The following is a 22,676-nucleotide window of genomic DNA, read 5'->3' on the forward strand; positions in this document are numbered from 1 at the left end:
GGAGGTGTTGTCGTTAAACATTGGTGATTCGGTTGGTGAATTAAACACTCCATTCGTATTTAAAGAATTGTTACATGCACTTAAAAATTCACGGGACACTTCCCCTGGACCGGACAACATTCGCCTTTCCATGCTTTCACACCTTCCTAATTCGGCACTACAACAACTTTTGAATATTTTCAACGGTATATTCTCCGAACAAGTCTTCCCACCTGGCTGGTCAGAAGCATTTATTATACCAGTACTAAAACCTGGTAAAGACCAGACGAACCCCTCAAGCTATCGCCCTATTTCATTAACAAGCGTGTTGTGTAAAATAATGGAGAGAATGGTAAACCGCAGACTTACATGGTACTTGGAGAAACATGTCTTTCTATCTCCAGAACAGTGTGATTTTCGACAAGGACGATCTTCCATTGACCATTTAGTGTCACTAGAAACAGCCATACAAAACGCTTTCCTCAATCGGCAACACCTCGTCGCTATCTTCTTTGATATAAAAAAGGCGTATGACACAGCCTGGCGACGTGGTATTCTTAACACTCTCCAAAAATGGGGAATCAAGGGCAATATGCTTGCTTTTATCCGGGGATTCTTAAATCACCGAACGGCTCGTGTTCGTGTGGATGATTCGCTCTCAGATAGTGTCATCTTGGAGAATGGAGTGCCCCAAGGTAGTGTATTAAGTGCCACCTTATTTTCTGTAGCCATAAATGATATTACCAAATGTGTTCAGGCTCCTGTCTCATGCTCTCTATTTGCTGACGACTTTGCTATCTACATTGCAAGCCGTTCGGCACCTACAGCAGAGAGACTACTGCAGAACACTATATATCACCTTGAAGCTTGGTCCAGGATTACTGGTTTTACATTTTCATCCGAAAAAACAAAATGTGTAGTTTTTTCTCGGCTACGAAACCCTTCTATTCCGCAAATTTTTCTGAACGGTGAGACTATTACTATCTCTAATTACGTTAAGTTTTTAGGTTTAATTTTTGATAGTCGTCTTACTTGGGTCAAACATTTAAAAGAATTGAAAACAAAATGTTCCAAAATTTTAGATATGATGCGAGTCCTTACTAACACCAACTGGGGAGCCGATAGATCATGTATGATACGTTTTTACTATTCCTTTGTTCGCTCCCGTTTAGATTACGGTTGTGTGGCCTACTCATCAGCTCGTCAAACCGTGCTTAAAATGCTGGATAGTGTACATCATGCTTTCCTTCGGCTTGCCACAGGCGCGTTTAGATCAAGTCCTGTCGCAAGCTTACTTGTAGACTGTGGTGAACCATCACTTTGGGATAGACGAGACCAGCTCTTATTATCTTATTTTGCTCGTCTCAGAGGACAGCCAAATCACCCGGTTCTTGAGTCAGTCTTTAAAAATCCTAATCTAGGAAAGTATGAGGATCATCCACGTCGTACTGCACCTGTAGGTGTCCGTACCTGGCGTCTGCTGCAGCATATAAATGTTGACACACCGTCATTCTTTCCTATGTACCCTTGCTCATATCCTCCATGGAGAATAAACCTCATAAATTTTAATTTTGACCTGACTACATATAATAAACAATCAACACCATCTATCGTCTTTCAGCAGATGTTTCAGTGTGTTCTCTCCAAGACGAAACCAGACGCGGTTGTATACACTAATGGATCGAAACAAAACGATATGGTTGGGTGTGCTTTTGTTGTCAATGAGAGAACTTATATGTTTGGTCTCCCCAGTATTACGAGTGTGTTTACCGCTGAACTATATGCTATAAATAAGGCTCTAAACATCATTAACCCTAAATATAGAAAAATTCTTATTTGCAGTGACTCGTGTAGTGCTCTCCAAGCCTTAAAGAACTTTTATTCTAAACATCCTATCGTCATTGAAATTTACAACGCAATCGCTGAGTTGAATAATTGCAACACAGAATTAAGTTTTTGCTGGGTCCCTAGCTACGTAGGGATTCCAGGTAATGAACATGCAGATTCCGCTGCCAAAGAAGCATGTAACCAGCCTCCTTTCACCACCCGAGTTGCTACTTCTGATTTCATTAACTATGTAAAACAATTATTAAGAACAAGGTGGCAAGGTGATTGGAAAGCTACTGTTGATAATAAACTCCGTCCTCAGATTAAAGATTCTGTGTTACCATGGAACTCCTCATACAGAAAACCCCGGCGTGAGGAAGTAGTTCTCTGTCGATTGCGGATAGGACACACGAGTACCTGTTTACAAGAGGACAACCACCTCTATGCGCAAGATGCAACTGCCGCGTGACTGTGCGCCACATACTCGTGGACTGCATATGTTATGCGGCATTGCGTCGTAAATTTAAATTACCTAGTAACATCCGTGGTATCTTGCGTGACGATAAGGAGGTTTTAAACCGGATGTTTATATTTTTACATAGTATAGGGTTAATGCAAAAAATTTAATAAGTATGTGTTCTTTCGTAATTGTATGTATTGTCCTATGTATTGTTTTTGTTATCCGAGTAGGGAGCCTTTTACACTCCCTATCGGATTTAAGTTTTATCTCCTTTTTTAGTTTTAAATTTTATTTATTTTTAATGTGATAGTTTTTAACATAGTTTTAAGTTACATATTAGTGTTTTTGTTATCCGAGAATGGGCCTTTTACACCCATTCCGGATTTTGTTTCTGTGATAGTAGTTTTAAGTTTTAATTTTATCTAAAAACCTTAAATTATTATTTTTTATTTATTTATCTATTTATTTATTTTCCGGGCGATGATAACGTACTTCCGTTTTTCGCCCTAAAAAAAAAAAAAAAAAAAAAAAAATTATATATATATCCACACACACATACACACACACACACACACACACACATATATATATAATTATTATTATTTATTTTTTTATTATTGAGAATAAATGTGATCATTAAGTTTGGTTTGTTTTGCAGAGCTGTGGGTGTTGGTATAAAAGGATCATCTACTGAACATTTAAGCAGCATTGGGAGTCCTGTTCAAGAAAATGAGGAAGTTATTGCTTCACATGGGAAATATAAAGAAGCTTCTGTACATCAAATAGATTTTGATAAAAGCCTTAGACTATACTCATCTGGATATGAAATTACTGATGGTGATGTAAATGTTTATAAAGAAAGAGTAAAAAATGCGGTATTAGAAAAAATATTTTCTCGTATTTGGCCAAATGTTATTAAGAGAATCGATCCGGTTTTCAAAAAGTTATTGGAACGTAATAAATTATCTTTACAACTTGGACCTAAAATTTGTATTGATGGTACCGCCTTAAAAAAAAATTGTGATTCAGGGTTTTGTACTACAGATAAATTTCTTAGAGTATCTCCTATGCCTCTTTGTGAAGCATCAGCAAAAAATTCTGTTTCACGTGTATCTTCTCCAGCTGTTCAAAACAAACCTTGTGTTCGTGATGGCTCAGTTCCACAAGTAGGACAACTAAATGTTAGAATTTCATCTTCAACATTAAGAAATTCATCAAACGTTAAGTTAGTTCCTCCTGTTGTCTTCCCAAGTGGTGAAAAATTACTTAGTCCAATACCTGCTGAAACTAGAAATGTTATACAAAGTGCTAGAAATAGGAAAAAAATGTCAAAAAATAATTGTCCTTCTGGTAAAAGTAGACTTATTCCACAGTCTCAAGGGCAAACGCAAGAAGAAGGGCGATTTTGTGTGAAAGATGAATCCAGGTAATTTTTATAAGTTTGTATTACTTCTACTAAATAAATAAATACATTTTAATTTCTTTTTATAAAATACTGATTGATGATGTTATATAGATTATATTAAAAGAGGAATGTTACACTTTTACATGGAAAACAAATGGAGCAATTCAGTGGTAGACAGTGTTTATCTGGTTGTACAAGTAACTGGTTAATTTGATAATGTGCCCTTGAATTTGTAAGATCAAGCTCTTTTTCGTGTGTAGAGGATTATTGAATCCACCTTTTCATTTATCACTCAAAGCTAGTAAACATACTATTGCTGGGAAAACAATTCTTTTTGTTCTTTAAAAAAACTCCTCAAATTCCTCCCATTCTGTAGGAAACTTGGTTTATCAGCATCTGATTAACAACTCATACTATTCCAGGAATGGCTTTATATAATGGTGTGTTTAATTTACTAAACTGCTGAATGATAAATTTATTATATTTTTTTTTTAGGTTCTTGTTTATCATTTTTCATTTGATAACAATGAAAGTTTTACAATATAGAGAATTAAAATTTTGAAATGAAAAATGCCCACGGCCCACCCAACTTAACCAAATCTGTTTACGGGTGACAATAATGCTAGTGTTTTTTACCCCCCCCAAAAAAAACAAAAAAAAACCAAATCTCAGTAATTTATAAACATCTAAATATGTAAGTGTAGATATTCAGTAAATGTTTATTTTGTTGTCATTAATATATATTGTAAGTTTTACCATTATATCCTTGAAATATCTTTTTTAATGCGTTTTCAGAGGATGTTGTAGCATGTTTACAGTTATGACAAGTTACAGTTGACAGTTGCATGTAGCAGTTTGACAAAGAATATTAAGAGATTAAACTTTTGAAATTCTTACAATTATACAATTTATATATTATAATTTATATATTATTATATATAACTTATATATTATTATTTAAAAAATAAGTAAATTTTACATCACAACCAATAACTCTGATTCTACGATGAAATTGGCAATAACTGATGAAAAGGATAATATAAAACCAAGGAGCAGTTATGACAGTAAGATTGCAATTACAAAATCAACAATAAAATTTGTAATTTACTTCTACTGTTTAGAAAAGGAAATGTGGGATGACCTTGTACCCCGTTTACAATAGATTCAAAAAACATCTTTTTGCACTTAATCACAAAGTAAAATGCTGAGTACTTTTATCATAAAACACAGTATGCTTATGATACACTCTTCACTGATACATTTTGACTGTCATCCACATACTGTCTTTTGCTGACTCTTGACTTTATTTATATCTCTGGTCCTAAAGGTTGTCTTAACATAACAGTAGCTGTTCCATTCTGTTGTTCATTCAAACATAATTGTTTGAACTATTATTTTGTTTTCCAGAATTTTCTTGATGTCAAAACTTTCTACTTTATTCAAAAAATTCTTTTCATTGTTCTCTTTTGTTTCTCAGTATTTCTGTTTATATTTGTCTTTCATTCACTCAATCTCTCTCTCTCTCTCTCTCTCTCTCTCTCTCTGAAAAATAAAGTAAAGGAGTAGTTTAATGTATTTAAAAAAACCATTAAGTACTTTTTCGTATTCTGCATAGTCCCATCCCCTCTCAGAATTTATCCAGTTGCGTTTGCCTTTTTAATTTATAAAAAAGTTTCAAATCAACATTCATCATGTTTTTGTATCACTTTATTTTGATCCCAAATTGTTATAGGTAAATTTATATTGCACTATTGATTCCAGCAATATCAAATTTATCACAAAATGCATGTGTTTTGCAAAAAAAGCATTTGCATTTTAAAAATTGTTCAATCAAAATGTTATTTGAAAATTGATAAAAAATAAGGGTTAAATAAAAAAAACATGTTGGATTATAACAAATTTTATTGCAATCAGTTATGGCTATCTAAATTTTTTTTAAATATCTTCTGAAAAACTATGTTTTGTCAATAGTATAAAGTAGAAAACAACATACACGTGTTGTTTTATATATTTTACAGAGAAAAATTTGATAATTCTAACTATAATCTACAATTTTTTTTTTTTCAGTAAAATGGCAAAGTCACACACCAAATTGTATAGTGTTAATATAATACTAGCTACTCAGCCCAGCTTCACAGCCAGGCATCGCTTTGCTCTGCTCTTTGGGGCATAAAAGGAGATTCAGCTTTTGAAAACTGATTTATTTATAGTAATCATGTAAAAATACATAACTTTAACTTTAGTTATAAAATTCACTAAAATTTTACAAAATATTTGTAACTGTTTTCCACATAACCATGAGGTACAGCCAATTTGCGTTTTTTTTTTAATAGTCTTGAAAATTTTTTTCAAGATAAGGTTCACTTTTGCGTGTCTCACATTAATTGCATATTAAAAAATTACTACAATTAAAAGATCTTTACTATTTTCTGGTACTTTAATTATTCATTTTGATTTCTTATTTCTATTTCATAATTTTAACATTAGCTCTTGCTTTATTATCAAATGGGCTGTTTAAATTTTTAAAATTGGTTGTACTGTTTGGGAGATATAACTGCATTTCGGAATAAGAAAACTAACAGAGAACCAGATCATCAAGAGTATATCTTTTGTATGCAAACATTAGCCCTTGTACTGCTAGCAAATATGCTGGTTGAATTTTTTAAATTGGTCATACCATTCCGGAGATATAAGTAAATTTTGGAAAAATAATGGATAACTGAATGATTCAGTATACATCTTTTTTATGCAAACATTAGCACTCAACATGGTAAAAAATAAGCCGTTTGAATTTTTAAAATTGGTAATGCCGTCTCATACATATAACTGAATTTTGGTATAAGATAATGTCCGGATAACTGGACAACCAAATAATTGAGAGTATGAAATAAAAACATAAAAACCACTCTTGCAAAAATTAGAAATTTTTTGTTGAATAAAGTTTTTTATATATCTACAGGGTCCTTAATCTTGCATTTCAAAGAAATCGACTATTTTTTTTGTATTTTATATAGATTAGTGATCATTCTTTTTTTACAAAAAGATTATTTAGGAGCAAGTATGACTATCTACCTGGAACTCTATGGACAATTCTACCTTCCACTCTGCAAAAAATAAAATTAAAACACATTCTGTCAAGCTGAAATTTTTATTCGATCATTTTCCTACTACATGAAGTTTCTTTTATATTTTAGTATAAGATATTTTTTTATATACTACTCTATGCTTAAACATATTTATTTTGAGTTAATGTTTTTTTGCAAACCATTTATATATTAGGCATCAATGAAAGAGATGTGATGAACAAAATGTATTATAATTTATTTTTATATAATATTCTTAATAATGTTTCGTATCTTAACTGAATTCATCGCGTAGAATTTGTTGTTGGATAAAAACAATATATCTTGTATTAAAATGGGATCCCTATAGAAAAAAAGGAATTGCCTAAGTAACCCACTTTGTTAATCGAAAACACATGGGACTTTGACCATACTTGACCGGTCTTACTTAATATTTAATGAGTATACACCTGATCACCACGAGACATGTATTTACAAATCGGGATTTTCCGCTAGTGATCAGTACATTCCAGTGCTAAGCTAAGGAGGACAGACACACACATACAACGCCCTTTAGTAGGATAGGATTCCTTTCCCTAACCATGCTTTCAATTGATATATATTATAAGATGTTCATTTGAAAATGCCCATACATCCAAGATTATGATAACTGATTGAGGTTTTTTTTTTTGAAGCCTAACAGTCTTGAAATTTTCACTAAAATCTGTTTTATTTTCTTAAATTTCAAGGCTAAATTTTGATGAAATAATCCAGATAGAGTATGAATTGAGTAAATTTTGTTTTGTGTTGATCATGTTAATTTATGAGTTTTTTTTTTACCTGTAATTAATTTTTGGTGTTATGGACAAGTGATCTTTATTGCTTAGAGTTAACATTTTAGATATCGTTAACATGTTTTACACACAGATTGAGAAAAAGGGATGAGAGGAAATTTCAGCAGCTTTAGTTATGCTAAATAATCTTTTCCCTTAAAATCATAGTAGTTTGATGTGTTAGCAAAATAGTACAAGAACACACAAAGTAATTATACATAGATCTTTAAGTATCATGTACATTTTTTTTTTTTTGAATTTGGGCTATAACTGCCAAGTTTTCATCATATAGCAATGTTAAAAAAAGAGCTGGTTGTTACCAAATTATTTTCCATAAAATACAGACGTGTAAAACATAAGTTTTTTAAAAAGGGATGAAAATGCCAGACACTTAAAAAATTCTTAATCAATCTGTTTATTTTTAAAGAGAAGGAAAACATTTATTAAAATAGTAATTTTATACAGAAGCAGTCATTCATTTTTTGATAAAAATAAATATCTTCTTAGAGGATTACAAAAAAAAAAATGTATTCCCTTCTGGCTCAGAATGATCCAATTTTAAGGATGTGAAGGTGGGGACTGAGGTATCTGAAAAATTAAGTGTTTTTGAAGCTTTTATGAAAAAATTCATACCTTAATTATAGTTTTTCCTCATTTGCTTCTTTTCTGGCCTTATTTTATTTTACTAAATAAAATAGGAAACGTTTTCAAACATGGTAATATGAATACTATTCATAACCGAAGAACGACTATTTGCTCATAGTTAGGTATGGCTCAAAATGTTTTCCAGAACTTAACAATTATGTCAGTTTAGTTTGCAGATTGGCATCTTGTTCCATCAGTATGTTCAATATTCTGTACAACTTTTTATAACATGTTAAGTTCAGTTTGTGGCGGCTGATAAATCTGAACATGTTTTGATCAAATTTACATAAACTTCAATATATAATCTACTGAGATTGAGGAGAAATATTTTATCATTTATCAGACTTTTAAAAAGAACATTTTTGAGATCCATTAAAAATTGCTTGGGTGGCATACTTATAAGTATGCCACCAGCTACCAGCTGAATGGTAAGAAATAATGGAAAAAACTTGGAAATTCATCTGTGGGGACTAGGAACAATCCATGAATTGGTGATGTGATTGGAATCAGTTATAGGACCTGCTAAAAAATCTTAAAAAAAACTTGAAGATGCATCCCATTGCTGCAAAATTTCTCCCTTGGCTATTCTAACTTGGTTAGAAGTATTAGCGTGTTGATTTGTATTGTGAACTTAATGAGGATCAAATATTATCTCTAACATCATTTTAGTTGATGTAAGTCAAACTTATGACTATGATCTGAAGATAGAACATTGGACAACACAGTGGAAAATTCATTACCTGCCAAAACTGAAGATGACATGGCAGATCAAAAGTACAATGCAGTGGATATTCGTTAATTTTTTTGTTGACATTAAGGGTACTGTACATTTGCAAGTTCATTTCTCCTGGATTAAGGTGAATTCAGACTTTACTGCAACATTCCTAGATAATTCAGAAAATACAAGAAATGCAAAGCACTATAATTCTGGAAAAACTGAGATTTGCTTTAGCAGCTTGACAATGTGGCCTCTCACACACTCTTCAAGACAACACAAGTTTTGGCAATATACAACTTTGTAGTCTTCATACTAAACTAATCTTACTCCTTTGATTTTTCCTGTATCTATAAGATGAAATTGAAGCTGAAAGGCTGCTTGTTGTAACTGCAAAGATGTTCAAGCACAACACAAGCATGTGGGTGATGCTTTTGATTAACGGATAAGGGAGGGATTGGAATCACTGTTAATATTTCAATGGGACTATTTTAATAGAATAACAGTCAATTTTAAGTAAGATAAAATTATATATATTTTTTAAATCTAGCTGGAAATTTCTGTATCATCTTATACATTATAAATTCAGTACTATTTAATGAAGTTTACAAAAATGCAACATAGAATACCATGAGTGTAATCATTTTATAAGTACTATGATATACGTACATTTTTTATTAATTAGATATAATTTAGGTACTTTAGAAATAACTTTCCATTGTTAATTAATTTTAAAAGCATTCGGTAATTTATTATATAATTGCTGACCTGTTAAAAGATTTAAATTCATTGAAATGTTTAAAATCATTTTAATTTTTATGTTGTTATTGTTTGTATCCTATTTGTAATCTTTATCCGAACCACACTTAAATAAAACATTCTTTCCTTTAGACCATTTATATCTTAATAAATTTCTGATTCAAGGTTTTCTCATTTTAAGCCTAAACACATTACAATCTTTTTTTTCTTTTAAGTACAACATGTCATTTGAGTAACACAACTGAAATATTGACCCCTTCATATTTGAATACTATGCATTAAGTATACATACTCTAGACACAAGTGCTAAGAAATTCTAAAAATCCTTTAAACACATACTCCTTTTAATTTTATCTCATAAAATGTATATTCAGTTTCTCATTGTAATTGACCATTGATCACCAAACTAAAGATCTTGTCTGTTATTAAAAATAACCAACAAAATGAAAAACAACAAAAAATGATTCATAGATCACTCATAAGTGCACCTATGATTTTATCACCTTTTTCTTTTTCTGTTTAGCTTCCAGAACCATCGTAAGGTATTACTTCAGAGGATGAATGAGGATAATGTAAATGAATGTAGTCTTGTACAGTCTCAGGTTGACCATTCCTGTGATTAATTGAAACTCGACCACCAAAGAACACTGGTATCCACAGAGTATTTAAATCCGTTTAAAAGAAATTGCCTTTATTAGGATTTGAACCATAGAACTCTCGACTTTGAAATCAGCTGATTTGCGATGATGAGTTCACCACTAGACCAACCTGGTGGATTATGGTTATGGTTTTATCATCTGTGACTTCTCATGAGATCATATATGAAAACTTTATTACAAACATAATACTACTTATATTAAAAATATTCCCTCAGCAGAATTTCACTAAAATATTGATTTTTGACAGACTGTAGTTTAAAATCTGTTATGATTTAAATTCTTAACTGATTTTGAAGGAAGTACCTCTATCCAATAATTTTTATAAAATCTATTTTCAGAACCATTGCACAAGGAAATATCAAAAAGTCAGCTCGTGGGTACTGGAGTCGTCATGGCATGCTACCACCAATATCTTCTAAAGAAAACATTACGGTAAATGAGAAGTAAAATTGTTAATTCTTAATTATTACTAAATGGAAAATGTAAAAGTGTCTGTTACATTTCCAATGAAATGTTCCACTGTTCCAATCAAATAATTATTGTTTATTTTTCTTTTGTTACTTATTTTGTTATTGTTTTTTTTGTTACAACTTGAAAAGAGTTTATGCACTTATCTCATTTAAAATAATTCTTTTTTTTTTAATTGTGATGAAATAAGGAAGTAAATAAAATACTCATTCAAATCTCATCCTATTATTTTAAATTTATTAAGAAACTAATCTTAATGAGAACAAAAGCTCACTGTCATTATAAGTCATTAAAATCGTTTACCTAGTTGTATGGAGTTTTTTTATAAATAATAAAAAAAACTCGCATGCCAAGTCATTAATTTGTTTGTTTTAACTTATGAAAATATTCTGAATGCTGTTGGTGAAACATTAATATAATACTTTTTTTAACATTAATGCATGCTACTGTAACCTGATCCACTGATTTTTATTAATTTTGCATTCATATAGTTTGTTAGTCATTTTACATAGCTGTCAAGTTTATTTTTAGAAAAGTTTCATGAAATACTCATTACATTTAAGAAAATTATCGTAATGAATTTTAAGTTAGAATTTTGATTGATTTTTAAAATTCACACTAATAACTAAAAAAAATTAGTTATTAGTGTATATTTTAAAGTTATTTATAATCGATTATAATTAATTACCTGAAAATAAATAACATTGAATTGTATAAAATGTTTATATAAACACAGTACTATTGTTCTTAAATGCTGTGATGCAAATGATTTATAATAATATTCAGCTGTCATTGAATTGTTGGATGATAAATGTAGTAAACAGCCATACAGAATATTTCTTAATTTATTGTCGTAGAGTTTTGGATTAAAAAATATTTAATCTAAACTTTAAGTATAAATGCATGTCAGGAACCATAAATAGATAGAAAAATAGCTCAAAATATTTCATATTATAATTTTTTCACTTTTGTTTGATTTTACTCTAAGTTTATTTTTTAAATTAGTCTTTTAAGTGTCTAATGTGTAGGTATAACCATAACATTTTGAAGTTTACTAGTGCTTTTTTACTAGTCAACGGAATGTGCTCCAGTTAACATTTTTGTATCTCTTTTAGCATAACAAGTGTTTCTGTCATTTTTTGAAATACTACATATATTGTTCTGTTAATTTATTATACAGTAATTGAGTACAGTAGTAATAAATGTATGTTTATAGTAATTTTATGAGTAAAGTAGTTTTAAGAATTAAAAAAAAAATTTAATTTTAATTTGCTTAATTAAATTTTAAAAAGTTAATAGCTTGATAAAAGCATTATGCATTTGATGCTTAATTAGAATTACACATTCTGTATTGTAGATCAATTTTGTAATAGAATAATATGATAAAATAACAGTTACTTCTTTAAGAAGTAACTGTTAGAAGAAGACTTCTTAAGAAATCTTTTTTTTATTTTTAAGTTGATATTATACCAATACATTGATTAATCTAAATAAGTTTAATTATTGAATGTATAATTAGGCTGAAAAAATAAAACCCTACCATTTTACAAAAAGGAAATAAAAAACCACCACAAAATCTACAACAGCTGAATCATCAAAATCATCAATTAAACTGCTGAATTCTGTTTCTTGTGTTGTCACCATCACTCTTAGTACCCATCTTTAAAGAGAAATTATAAAAGATTCCAATTTATTATCAATTTTGTACTCCTGCTTAATGTATTCACTTTCTACTTCATTTTTTCACAATAAGGCTTTCAATGTGATGTGTCAATTTTTAGGAAATTTATTTTTGTGTATCTGTTCAATATTGTCACTGTCAAAAATGACATTGCAGCTGCTAATGTAATCTTTCTACTTCAGACAATCCATTTCAGTAGTGTTCAAGTCTGGCTAGAGGATTTGAATCACATGGGTTCAAAGTTACAACATAGAAGATGAGAATAGAATGGTATGTAGTAACCAGTTCTACATTTTTTGTTTTTTTGAATTGGTTGTAAATCATTTTTCTTTTAGTAATTGTCATAATCATATGATTGTTATTAGTAATTGTCTGCAGTTATCAAATTTCTGGGAAGACTTTTATTAATATTTCTTCAATTTTTTGAATTTATGGAGTTGTGTAATTGCCATTTTTTACATTTGCTTTCCAGGTTAATACAGCATTCTGAAAAATCCAATTTTTCTTACAGGTTGTAATATAATAATTAATCTACTGACTTTAAAAATTGGAGATCTTAGTTCATCCTCTGAGGTATAATCCTTTTGATTTAGTAGAGGTATGACTTATGAACTGTACAATTCATTGAGGTATATCATCTGCCTGTTATCAGTTATGAATTTTTTTGATTGCATCTAACTATTGTATTTGCTTAAATCTTATGTCATGTTTCTCAATGAGTTTCTTGTTTTACATTTTATCCATTTAAAAGCTAATTGTTTTAATATTCCCTGAGAATTTTATTGTATCTTTCATATATAAATGAAATTTTTTTAACAATTGATTGTGAATATTATGGGATTTATTTATGGTCTTTCACAATGCCATGTCGAAATCATCTAGTTGTGTGACTGGTTTTGTACAAATATGTACTTTCTCTTAATCTTGAAAGAAAAGGAAGCCTCTGATAGGTTTTGATGTCATTTTTTTATTAATTTGTATATTTATTTTTATATTTTAATTTATATATTTTTAATTTACTTTTGCTGTTATCAGTATTAGAAGTTTGTTATTGTGTTTTTACCTTAGATAACTTTAATTTCATTATGAATGAGCTGAAAGATCATATTGAATTTTCCCCTTATAATATCTATAAAGATAAACATCATTTTTTGTAAGGATAAGTATTTTTTATGCATGGTAATTTTGTTTAAAGATAAACTTGGAACTGTCAGAAGAGCTTCTAATACAGAGACCTACCTGATGATAAAATAAAATTTAAACCTGTCTTAAATAATGACACTTTTTTCATTATTTGTGAATTAGAACATGATATTTATACACCATAAAAAACATTCTGAATCTATCATATGATACATTAAACCATGATGACCATGGTTTAACTATACTTTTGTATTGAATCTAAAATTCAGAAAAAATAAGAAAATTATAGTTATTTCATTTGTGCATTTAATTATTTATTTCTTGATTTGTGTTTGTTCATTTTTTACATTAGTTCTTTAATTCAGTAAAATTTGTCATTTGTTTAATTAATAGTAATCTCTTTTAAAAGTATGGCTTTACATGCTCTGGTTGTTACAGAGATGACAAAATAAAACATTAAAGTAAATTATCAGTAAGGTTAAATACTGTTTCATAGACACTGTAAATTAGATAGTTCAAAAATATATCTATACTACTGATTTACTTGTAGAAATTTACGAGGGTCATTCAATAATTAAACAGACAAACATTTTTAGTGAAGGAAACACTTAATGCAGGTAATTGAAACTTTTGTAAGTGTTAGTTGGTAACCTTGCAAAGACTGTTAGTCAGCTGTTCAACTAATATTTACATAAACATAACCTCTAAAGTCTTAGTTGCGATGCCATATCTGCTCAAAGAAAGTACTTTTAAAGAACAGGTTCTGTGATCCAATTTTTACTTTCAGAAGTGTACAATCATCAGAAATATTCTCTTGGATGAAAAAACAATACAGCAGTAGTTGCATGAATCATGCAAGTTTTTATCCGTGGGTGGAAATGTTTAAAAGTAAGTGGCTGCAAAAGCATGACCAACAAGCACCGTTCTAGGCGTCCGGTAACCATATCGACCTCGGTATTAGATTCTCGTATTGATTCACTTATCCAAGAAGACAGTAGACTTACAATTGAACAAATTGCTGAAAAATGTTGAGTAACTGTTGGCTCATTCCATCATTCAAAACAAACTGAACTACCATAAGACTTGTGTAAGGTGGGTTCTCAGAGAGTTCATCACAAAGCTGAGAGATTTTGTATTTGCACTGAATTCTAAAATCGTTTCAGCAACAAAGGTGATGCATTTTGGACAGGATTTTAACCTGTGGTGAAACTTGGATACATCGTTTTGAACTGGAGTTCAAGTGTCAAAGCATGCAGTGGAACACCCTGAATCACCTGTTCGTAAGAAATTCAAAATGCAACCATCGGCTGGTAAGGTTATGTTATTTATCTTTTGGAGCACTCTGTCTGATTTTCTTTTATTATTTGGTAGAGCAACGCACTATCAACAGCCTACACTATTGAGCCATGGTTGAGAACAAATTCAAGCCCGCATTGAAGAGGAAATGTCCAGAATGGCAGAGGTAAGGTAGGCATGCTTCTTCAAGACAATGCTTGACCTCATACAGTTCTAACCTTGCCCCTTCAGATTTTTACCTGTTTGGTCCGATGAAAGAAGCTTTCTGTGGCATCAAGTTCAGTGACAATGAAGAGGTAAATAAAAAGTACAAAACTGGCTTTGAGATCAAGGTAAAGAGGTTCTTCACTGAGGGCATAAAAAGATGGGACAAGTGCAGAGAAGTTTATGGGAATTACGTGGAAAAGTAAAAAAAAAAAATATTGTATTTATTTAATAAACCATTTTTGCTTTACAGCTATTTGTGTGATTGAATGACCCTTGTATTTATTTATTTATATATATATATATATATATATATATATATATATATATATAGCATCTTGAATAAAATTTTAACATATTTTCTTTTGCAGTCGAGTGCAGTTACACAAAGATCGACATCAGCTTTATTAAAACTTGGTAAACCTGATGTAGAAACAAGACCCAATACATCCGTGCCTAATAAAGTAAGCTTAAACATTAATGGTATGAACTAACTTATTTAATAAATTAATATTTTATTTATTTTGAACTCCTAAATATGCTTAATAATAAAATATTTTTAAGCAGTTTGTTTACAGAGAATATTTTTGGAGAACCAGAAATAATTTTAAGGATTATTTATTGGTGAAAATAAAGAAAACAAAGTTCATTTAGAATTAAGACTGCAAATACTTTGTTTTTGAGTTAATAGACAATGAAAAATTCTCTAAAGGTAAGTTTTTTTTATTTCATAACAAAAGAATGCTATAAAATAAAAATTAAGCATTTAAAATAAGAGAAGCTAATCACAATCATGTATGATTTTAAAAAATTGCCAATAATTCAAAGTAAAATCGCATTAGGTACTATCTTTATAGAAAGTTATAGTACAAATACTGTTGAATGCCTATAAATTATTCAAAACATTTCTAGTCTGCTGTACTAATAACAAAGATACATACAAATAAATATGATAAATGACACCAATGTGTTAAGCAGCTTCCAGGAATGTTCAATTTGATGCCAGTAGTGTCATGCTGTACAGAATGAGTTAAGTTATATTAAAGTAATTTCTTCTACCTTCACAAAAAGTTGAGTGAAATCACCCAAAATTATGTTGGAAAGTCACTTACTGTTTCCTTGGTAGAGGAAAATTTAAAAAAAGAAAGAGATATATATATTTTACTACAAAATTCATGTCACATTTCCCATATTTGAGTATTCAAATATTTTTTTTATCAATAATACCATACAAACATGAAGCCTAAGTTGGAAACTAGCTTCTGCTGTACCTCATGAATGTTCAGAACTCTATGATTATTATTTTGTAAATTATTATCTTCATTTTTGCGAAAAATTGGCTAATCAATAAATACATTTTTTATGATTAATTTCTATCAGTCAGCTTCAATTCTGATTCAAGATTTGTATGTAGTAAACTAAAAAACCAGTTTGCAAGTTGATAGGGTAAGGTTTTCTTTATTAATTATTCACTGTAATTTATTGTGCAATGAAGGAAAATTTGTCTAATACTAGTCTGGGATACATTAAACACCAAGATTGTTCATTGTTTATTAGCATTTAAGAATATATGAAGATTATAAAAATTAACCAGCTTTATTTAAACACTGAAATACTAAAGCAAAATTTACAATTCTGGAACCCATTTTTTTTTTTAGTTAAAAAACCATAGAAAACATCAGATTAGTCCATAATTTGTGTCTCAGTAAAGTTTCATTTTATCATTAAAACAAAAATTGGAAAAAAACATTTACACTGGCCATAACTTAAAAATGAAGCATTTTAAAACCTGTCTTTTTATATGAACATTTTTTTCTTTACTCTCGTCAGTTCCAATGATGAAATTATTTTTATTCTTTATGAAGCACTTTTTTTTACTTTTGTTATACAATTAATCATGATGATAACTCAGTATTTTTTAAAAAAATAATCCTTAGGGATCATTATGAAATGTATAACTGAGTTTTAGTTTAATTAATCAACCAAGTTACTGGTTAGCATCTTTACTAATGAGGTATAAGAATACTACTGTACAATTTATATTGAGTTAACAATGTAATTATTTTTTAATTGAATTAGAATGCTTGTACCAAGGAAACTTCAAAATAGAATTTTTTTGCTTTAAGCTTGTATATGGGATATGGAAATGGAATTTTGTTATGTATAAAAAATGCTATGCCTGACCGGGATTTGAACCCGGGCCCTCCAGATGAAAGTCCAAGACGCTACCATTCTGCGATGAAGATCAGCATAATTAACCATTTTTTTATTTTTAATTGTGTGTAATTCAAAAGATCTAGAAATATTTAAAGAGAAGATGATAAAAGAGTATAATTTATTTATTTAATATCCATAAATTTCTTGATTAGATAAAAATTACTTGTACATTGGAACTAGAGATCAGATCATTTTAATACATCTAGGGCAGTGATTCTCACCTTTTTAGCTTAACAATTCCCAAAAAGTAAATAAAATATATTCACCAACCCTAACCCAGTGAAATCTAGTTAAAATTATTTAGCTGCGTTGATGGCGACTGGTATGAACATGCATGTATGAAGTGAGCAATTTACAGGTTCCAACTTAATGTGTAATTTGGTCTGCTGGCATATTATTCACTGTGAGAGCATCATGTTCAAATATCCATATGATATGTTGAAATAGATTGTGCACTCAGCAGTATAAAAGAATCGTAAGGGATTGTAGAAGGCAGTTTAGTTTGAAATTTCATATGCGAAGCATGTGTGTAGTGCCTTTATTTAAGTTTTTAAAAGCTTAGTTTCATTGAAAATAATAATTGAGGTTTTGTTTGTTTTGTGTGTGGTCAAACGGCATGGTTTGTAGTGTATTTACACAAGCTACTTCGTATGGCCTCTTCAACCATGACCACTAACTGTAACTTACAACTCTCAACAATTAAATTAACTGATTCGTAGAAGCGCTATCCCAACACCTTCCTCTAATACCAAAGGATTCACAAAAAACTGTTCTCTACATTTCAGTTAAATTATGCACCCACCCAGCTCATTACTTGATTGAGACTTTAAACACAAAAAATATTATCCTCATGCCAACAAAACAAGTGTTGATTGCAACAATGACAATTTTTGATTTACTTAATAATGAAGAAATATATTCAGAGATTTAATAAGCCTGTAATAAAAATATACCTTATCTCTTTCTGCTCTGGTTTGCTTTTGGGAGCGAGATCAATGCCTACAATCTCCTACATTGCAGCTCTATCACAGTTCATACATCCGTCTCATCCTCACAGCGAATTTCTTAGCCAACCGGAGCTTAATGCTAAAACACCTATCTTGATGAAGTAAGCACCCTGGCAGGCCCCTAGCCACCAGGGTTCCTATTCTATCTGTACATTTATAACATCAGACCCCTCATCCATCCTGCACAGAGTTAAGAATCTAAGGAAGTCAGGAACCAGTGGATTGATTGGTAAAATACAAGATTGTGCAATGACAATTATTTAAATTATTGTTTTAGCTCATTGGATGGAAAGCCACATTACATTTTTTTCTTTCAACTCCTCTCTGATGATAGCATGAAGCCATCAAAATTAATTTGACACTTGGAAACTAAATATCCGATCTTAAAAGCAAACCCTTGAAATTTTTCTGAAGAAAATTACACACTTTGAGAAATCAATAAGCTTCTATTTGTAAATCAAGCCATACTGATTTTTTTTTGTCTTCAGTCATTTGACTGATTTGTTGCAGCTCTCCAATATTCTCTATCTAGTGCCAGTTGTTTCATTTTGTTATACCACCTACATCCTACATCCTTTACAATTTGTTTTACATATTCTAAACGTTGCCTGCCTGCACAATTTTTCCCTTCTACCTGTCCCTCCAACATCAAAGGGACTATTTCAGGATGCCTTAACATGTGGCCTATAAGTCTGTCTCTTCTTTTAGCTATATTTTTCCAAATGCTTCTTTCTTCATCAATTTGCTGCAGCACCTCTTTGTTACTTTATCCATACATCTGATTTTTAACATTCTCCTTTAAAACCATATTTCAAAAGCTTCTAATGTTTTATTCTCAGGTACTCCATTCATCCAAGTTTCATTTCTGTATAAAGCTACGTGCCAAACATATACTTTCAAAAATGCTTTCCTGATGTTTAAATTAATTTTTGATGTAAGCAAATTATATTTTTGACCAAAAGCTCATTTCGCCTGTGCTATTCGGCTTTTATATTGCTCCTGCTTCGTCCATCTTTAGTAATTCTACTTCCCAAATTACAAAGTTCTTCTATCTGCATAGTCTTTTCTAGTCCTATTTTTATATTCAGTGGTCCATCTACTTTATTTCTACTACATTTCATTACTTTCATTTTGTTTTTGTTCATGTGGTACTTCTTGTGATCAGATCTAAACTGTTCGTTAGCATCATTAACTGCTAATTCTATGTAAAGATTAAAAAGTAATGGCGATAAGGAACATACTTGTTTGACTTCCTTTTCTATTACTGCTTCTTTCTTTTGCTCTTTGATTATTACTGTTGCAGTTTGGTTCCTGTAAATGTCAGTAATTGTTCTACCTCTGTACTTGAACCTGACTCTTCTCTCTTTTGAAGTCTTTTGAAAGTCTCTTTTTGAAGTCTGATGAACTTCCCCTTTTTCATAAATATTACACACCAGTTGGTAAAATCTATCTATTGCTCCCTCACCTGCACTGAGCAGTAATTCTGCAGGAATTCCGTCTATCCCTGGAGCCTTTCTCCCATTCACATACTTTAATGGTGTATTAAATTCAGTATTCTATTTTCCTTTTCATCCTCTTCATCTTCCTCTTCTTTCTCTAACACCAGTTTCTAATTCATTTCCTCTGTTTAACTCTTTAATATATTCCACCCACCTATCGACCTTTTCTTTCATATTATAAATTTGTTTATCATCTTTCTTTAACACATTATTAGATTGTAATTTTTGTACCACAAAATTCTTAACTTTCCTGTATTCTCAGTCTATTTTACCAATAATCATTTCTTTTTCCACTTCTGAATGCTTTTTTTTAATCCACTCTTCTTTCACTAATTTGCTCTTCCTGTTTATAGTATTTCTTAATTGTCGATATCCCTTTTATCTTCTTCATCACTAGCATTCTTATACTTTCTACACTCATCCATCAGCTGCAGTATATCCTCTGATATCTAATGTTTTCTACCAGTTCTCTTTCTTCTGCCTAAGTTTGCTTCTGCTGATGTAAGAATTTCCTTTTTAACATTCTTCCAATCTTCTATATTTTTTACTCAGACCTCTTGCAATTTCCTCTTCAAAAATCTTCTTTACCTCCTCTTCTTCAAGCTTCTTTAAATTCCATAGATTCATCTGACATCTTTTCTTCAGGGGTTTAAACCCCAATCTACATTTCATTATCACTAAATTACGGTCGCTATCAATGTCTGTTCCTGGATATGCTTTGCAGTCACAAGTTGATTTCTAAATGTTTGCTTAATCATGATATAATTTCACTGACACCGTGCATTATCACCCACCTTTTTCCATGTGTATAATTTTCTGTAATGATTTTTAAACTGTGTGTATGCAATTACTAAATTATTGTTCGTGCAAAACTCAATAAGTCAGTCACCTCTTTCATTTCTTTTGGCCAACTCGTATTCACCCACAATATTTCCTTCCTTGTTTTTTCTGATGCTTGCTTTCCATCTCCAGCTATTATTAAATTTACATCCTATTTTATATGTTTAATTGATTCATCAGTTTCGCTTTTTGAAATATTTTACTCTCTTGTCTATCTTCTTGTTCATTATGAAACTAACTCCTTCCTGCCCGTTATTTGATGTTTAGTTAATTATTCTAAAATCACCTGACCAAAAGTTGTTTTTTTTCTTCCCACCGAACCTCACTAATTCCTACTACATCTACATTTAACCTACATCTACATTTTCTAACCTACTTACCTTTTTCAGACTTCCAGCATTCCATGCTTCAACTCATAGAATGTTAATTTTTAATTTTCTGGTGACCCCTTCCGTAGAAGACCCCACCTGGAGATCTGAATGGGGAACTAGCTGCTACCCTCTTTCAGAAATCATTCCTTGGTCTGGCTCTGAACAGATACCACTCCAATATGGTTGCACCTTTGGTCCAACTACTCTGTATCACTGTTTAGGAGGTCTGTCCGCCTCTCCCTTGTAGACCAGACCGGAGTCTGTAAATTAATCTAAAGTCAGGGTATGAACTGAAGTAGAGTTCACTAAGGGAACTAGGACTAAATTTTATTGTTGCAAACAACATTTTTGGTGGTATGTTGTTAATTTGCCCTGAATTTTGAGACATTTACTAGAAATTAGCTCAATGAAAGTAGAACTAGGCACGGGGTTCATGCTTCCACGAGCATGGTTAGCTAGTTCAGAGGGCAGTGATGTAGGGCATTCAAGACATCCGGATGAAGCCTACAGCAAAGGCAAAAGCTGAGTTTTGAAATCACTTATGTAAATGTCTACTGATGCATTTACATAGATGGCATCCCAACGAGGCCTGGCTTATTACTATGAGATTTAAAAAGTTACAGGGCGAAAGACGACTCCTGTTAAAGCCCATTATGGCTAGGAATGGGGAGGGGGTGACGACCAGAAGCATCACAAGGCTGGTGTCTTCCCCTACGGAGTTGGGATGTATCACTGAGCACTCAAGCCCTTTGACCATCGGCAAGGTTTCAATGATTCAAAGAAGGGGTCATATTGAAAAAGTACACTTGAAGCATCTTATCTCATAGCATTAAGAGTAGCTAAGATGTCCAAATCCTATATAATCACAAAAAAACATCATATTGCCTGCTGCAATTGATATGGTCAATGTTTTAATGCGTATCGAAAAAGCTAAAAAAATTGAAAAAATTCTGCTGTATCAAGGCAAATCGATGACATGATTGCCGATATTTACGATCAGATAATACAGGAAGTGAGTTAGTGAATTTTTTAGTGTTCACTTTGATGAATTAACAGATTTGGTAAGCATTTCTCAGTTCTTGTGTTTTGTGAGATATGAATGCAATAGGGACAGATCAATCAAAGAAATTATATTGTTTTGACAATCAATGCATGATCATGCAACAGGACAATGTTTTTTATGAAGGTACTAAAAACTATAAAATAGATTGGACAAAATGTATTGCAGTATGTATTGATGGTGCAAAGGCTATAACAGGAAAGAACAGTGGATTTCTGAAAAAATTAAAAGATCATCTTACACCAAGGGCGGGATGGACCCACTGCTTCCTTCAAAGACATATTCTTGCCACAAAAAATATGTCGGAAAATCTCAGATTCTTTTTAAAGCTGTAAAAATGGTTAGTTTTATTGAAGGTCAACCATTACAGAATAGGTTGTTTACTAAATTATGCAATTATGTGGGTGAAAATAAAAAATTTCTTCTTTTCCATGCAGAAGTCAGATAGTTATCGTGAGGGAAAGTGTTAACCTAGTTAATTGGAATTGCGAGATGAATTAATAGTATTTTTCGAGGATAAACAAATCCCATTCTTAATGTTTTTTA

At 30.9% G+C, this 22,676-nt stretch overlaps 1 protein-coding gene across 9 annotated transcripts in view; it reads left to right on the plus strand.

Annotated features, from left to right (window-relative positions):
* LOC142321890 (uncharacterized) overlaps positions 1 to 22,676 on the plus strand; it is a 301,836-nt gene that overhangs the window by 267,316 nt on the left and 11,844 nt on the right. For all 9 annotated transcript variants that reach the window (XM_075360381.1, XM_075360375.1, XM_075360380.1 and 6 more), the window contains 3 exons: positions 2,925 to 3,692; positions 10,683 to 10,776; positions 15,508 to 15,600. In XM_075360381.1, the coding sequence (XP_075216496.1) occupies positions 2,925 to 3,692; positions 10,683 to 10,776; positions 15,508 to 15,600 (955 nt within the window). The remainder of the gene's footprint in view (positions 1 to 2,924; positions 3,693 to 10,682; positions 10,777 to 15,507; positions 15,601 to 22,676) is intronic.

This window comes from Lycorma delicatula, chromosome 3 (assembly GCF_047948215.1).
Source record: "Lycorma delicatula isolate Av1 chromosome 3, ASM4794821v1, whole genome shotgun sequence".
Classification (NCBI taxonomy): domain Eukaryota; kingdom Metazoa; phylum Arthropoda; class Insecta; order Hemiptera; family Fulgoridae; genus Lycorma; species Lycorma delicatula.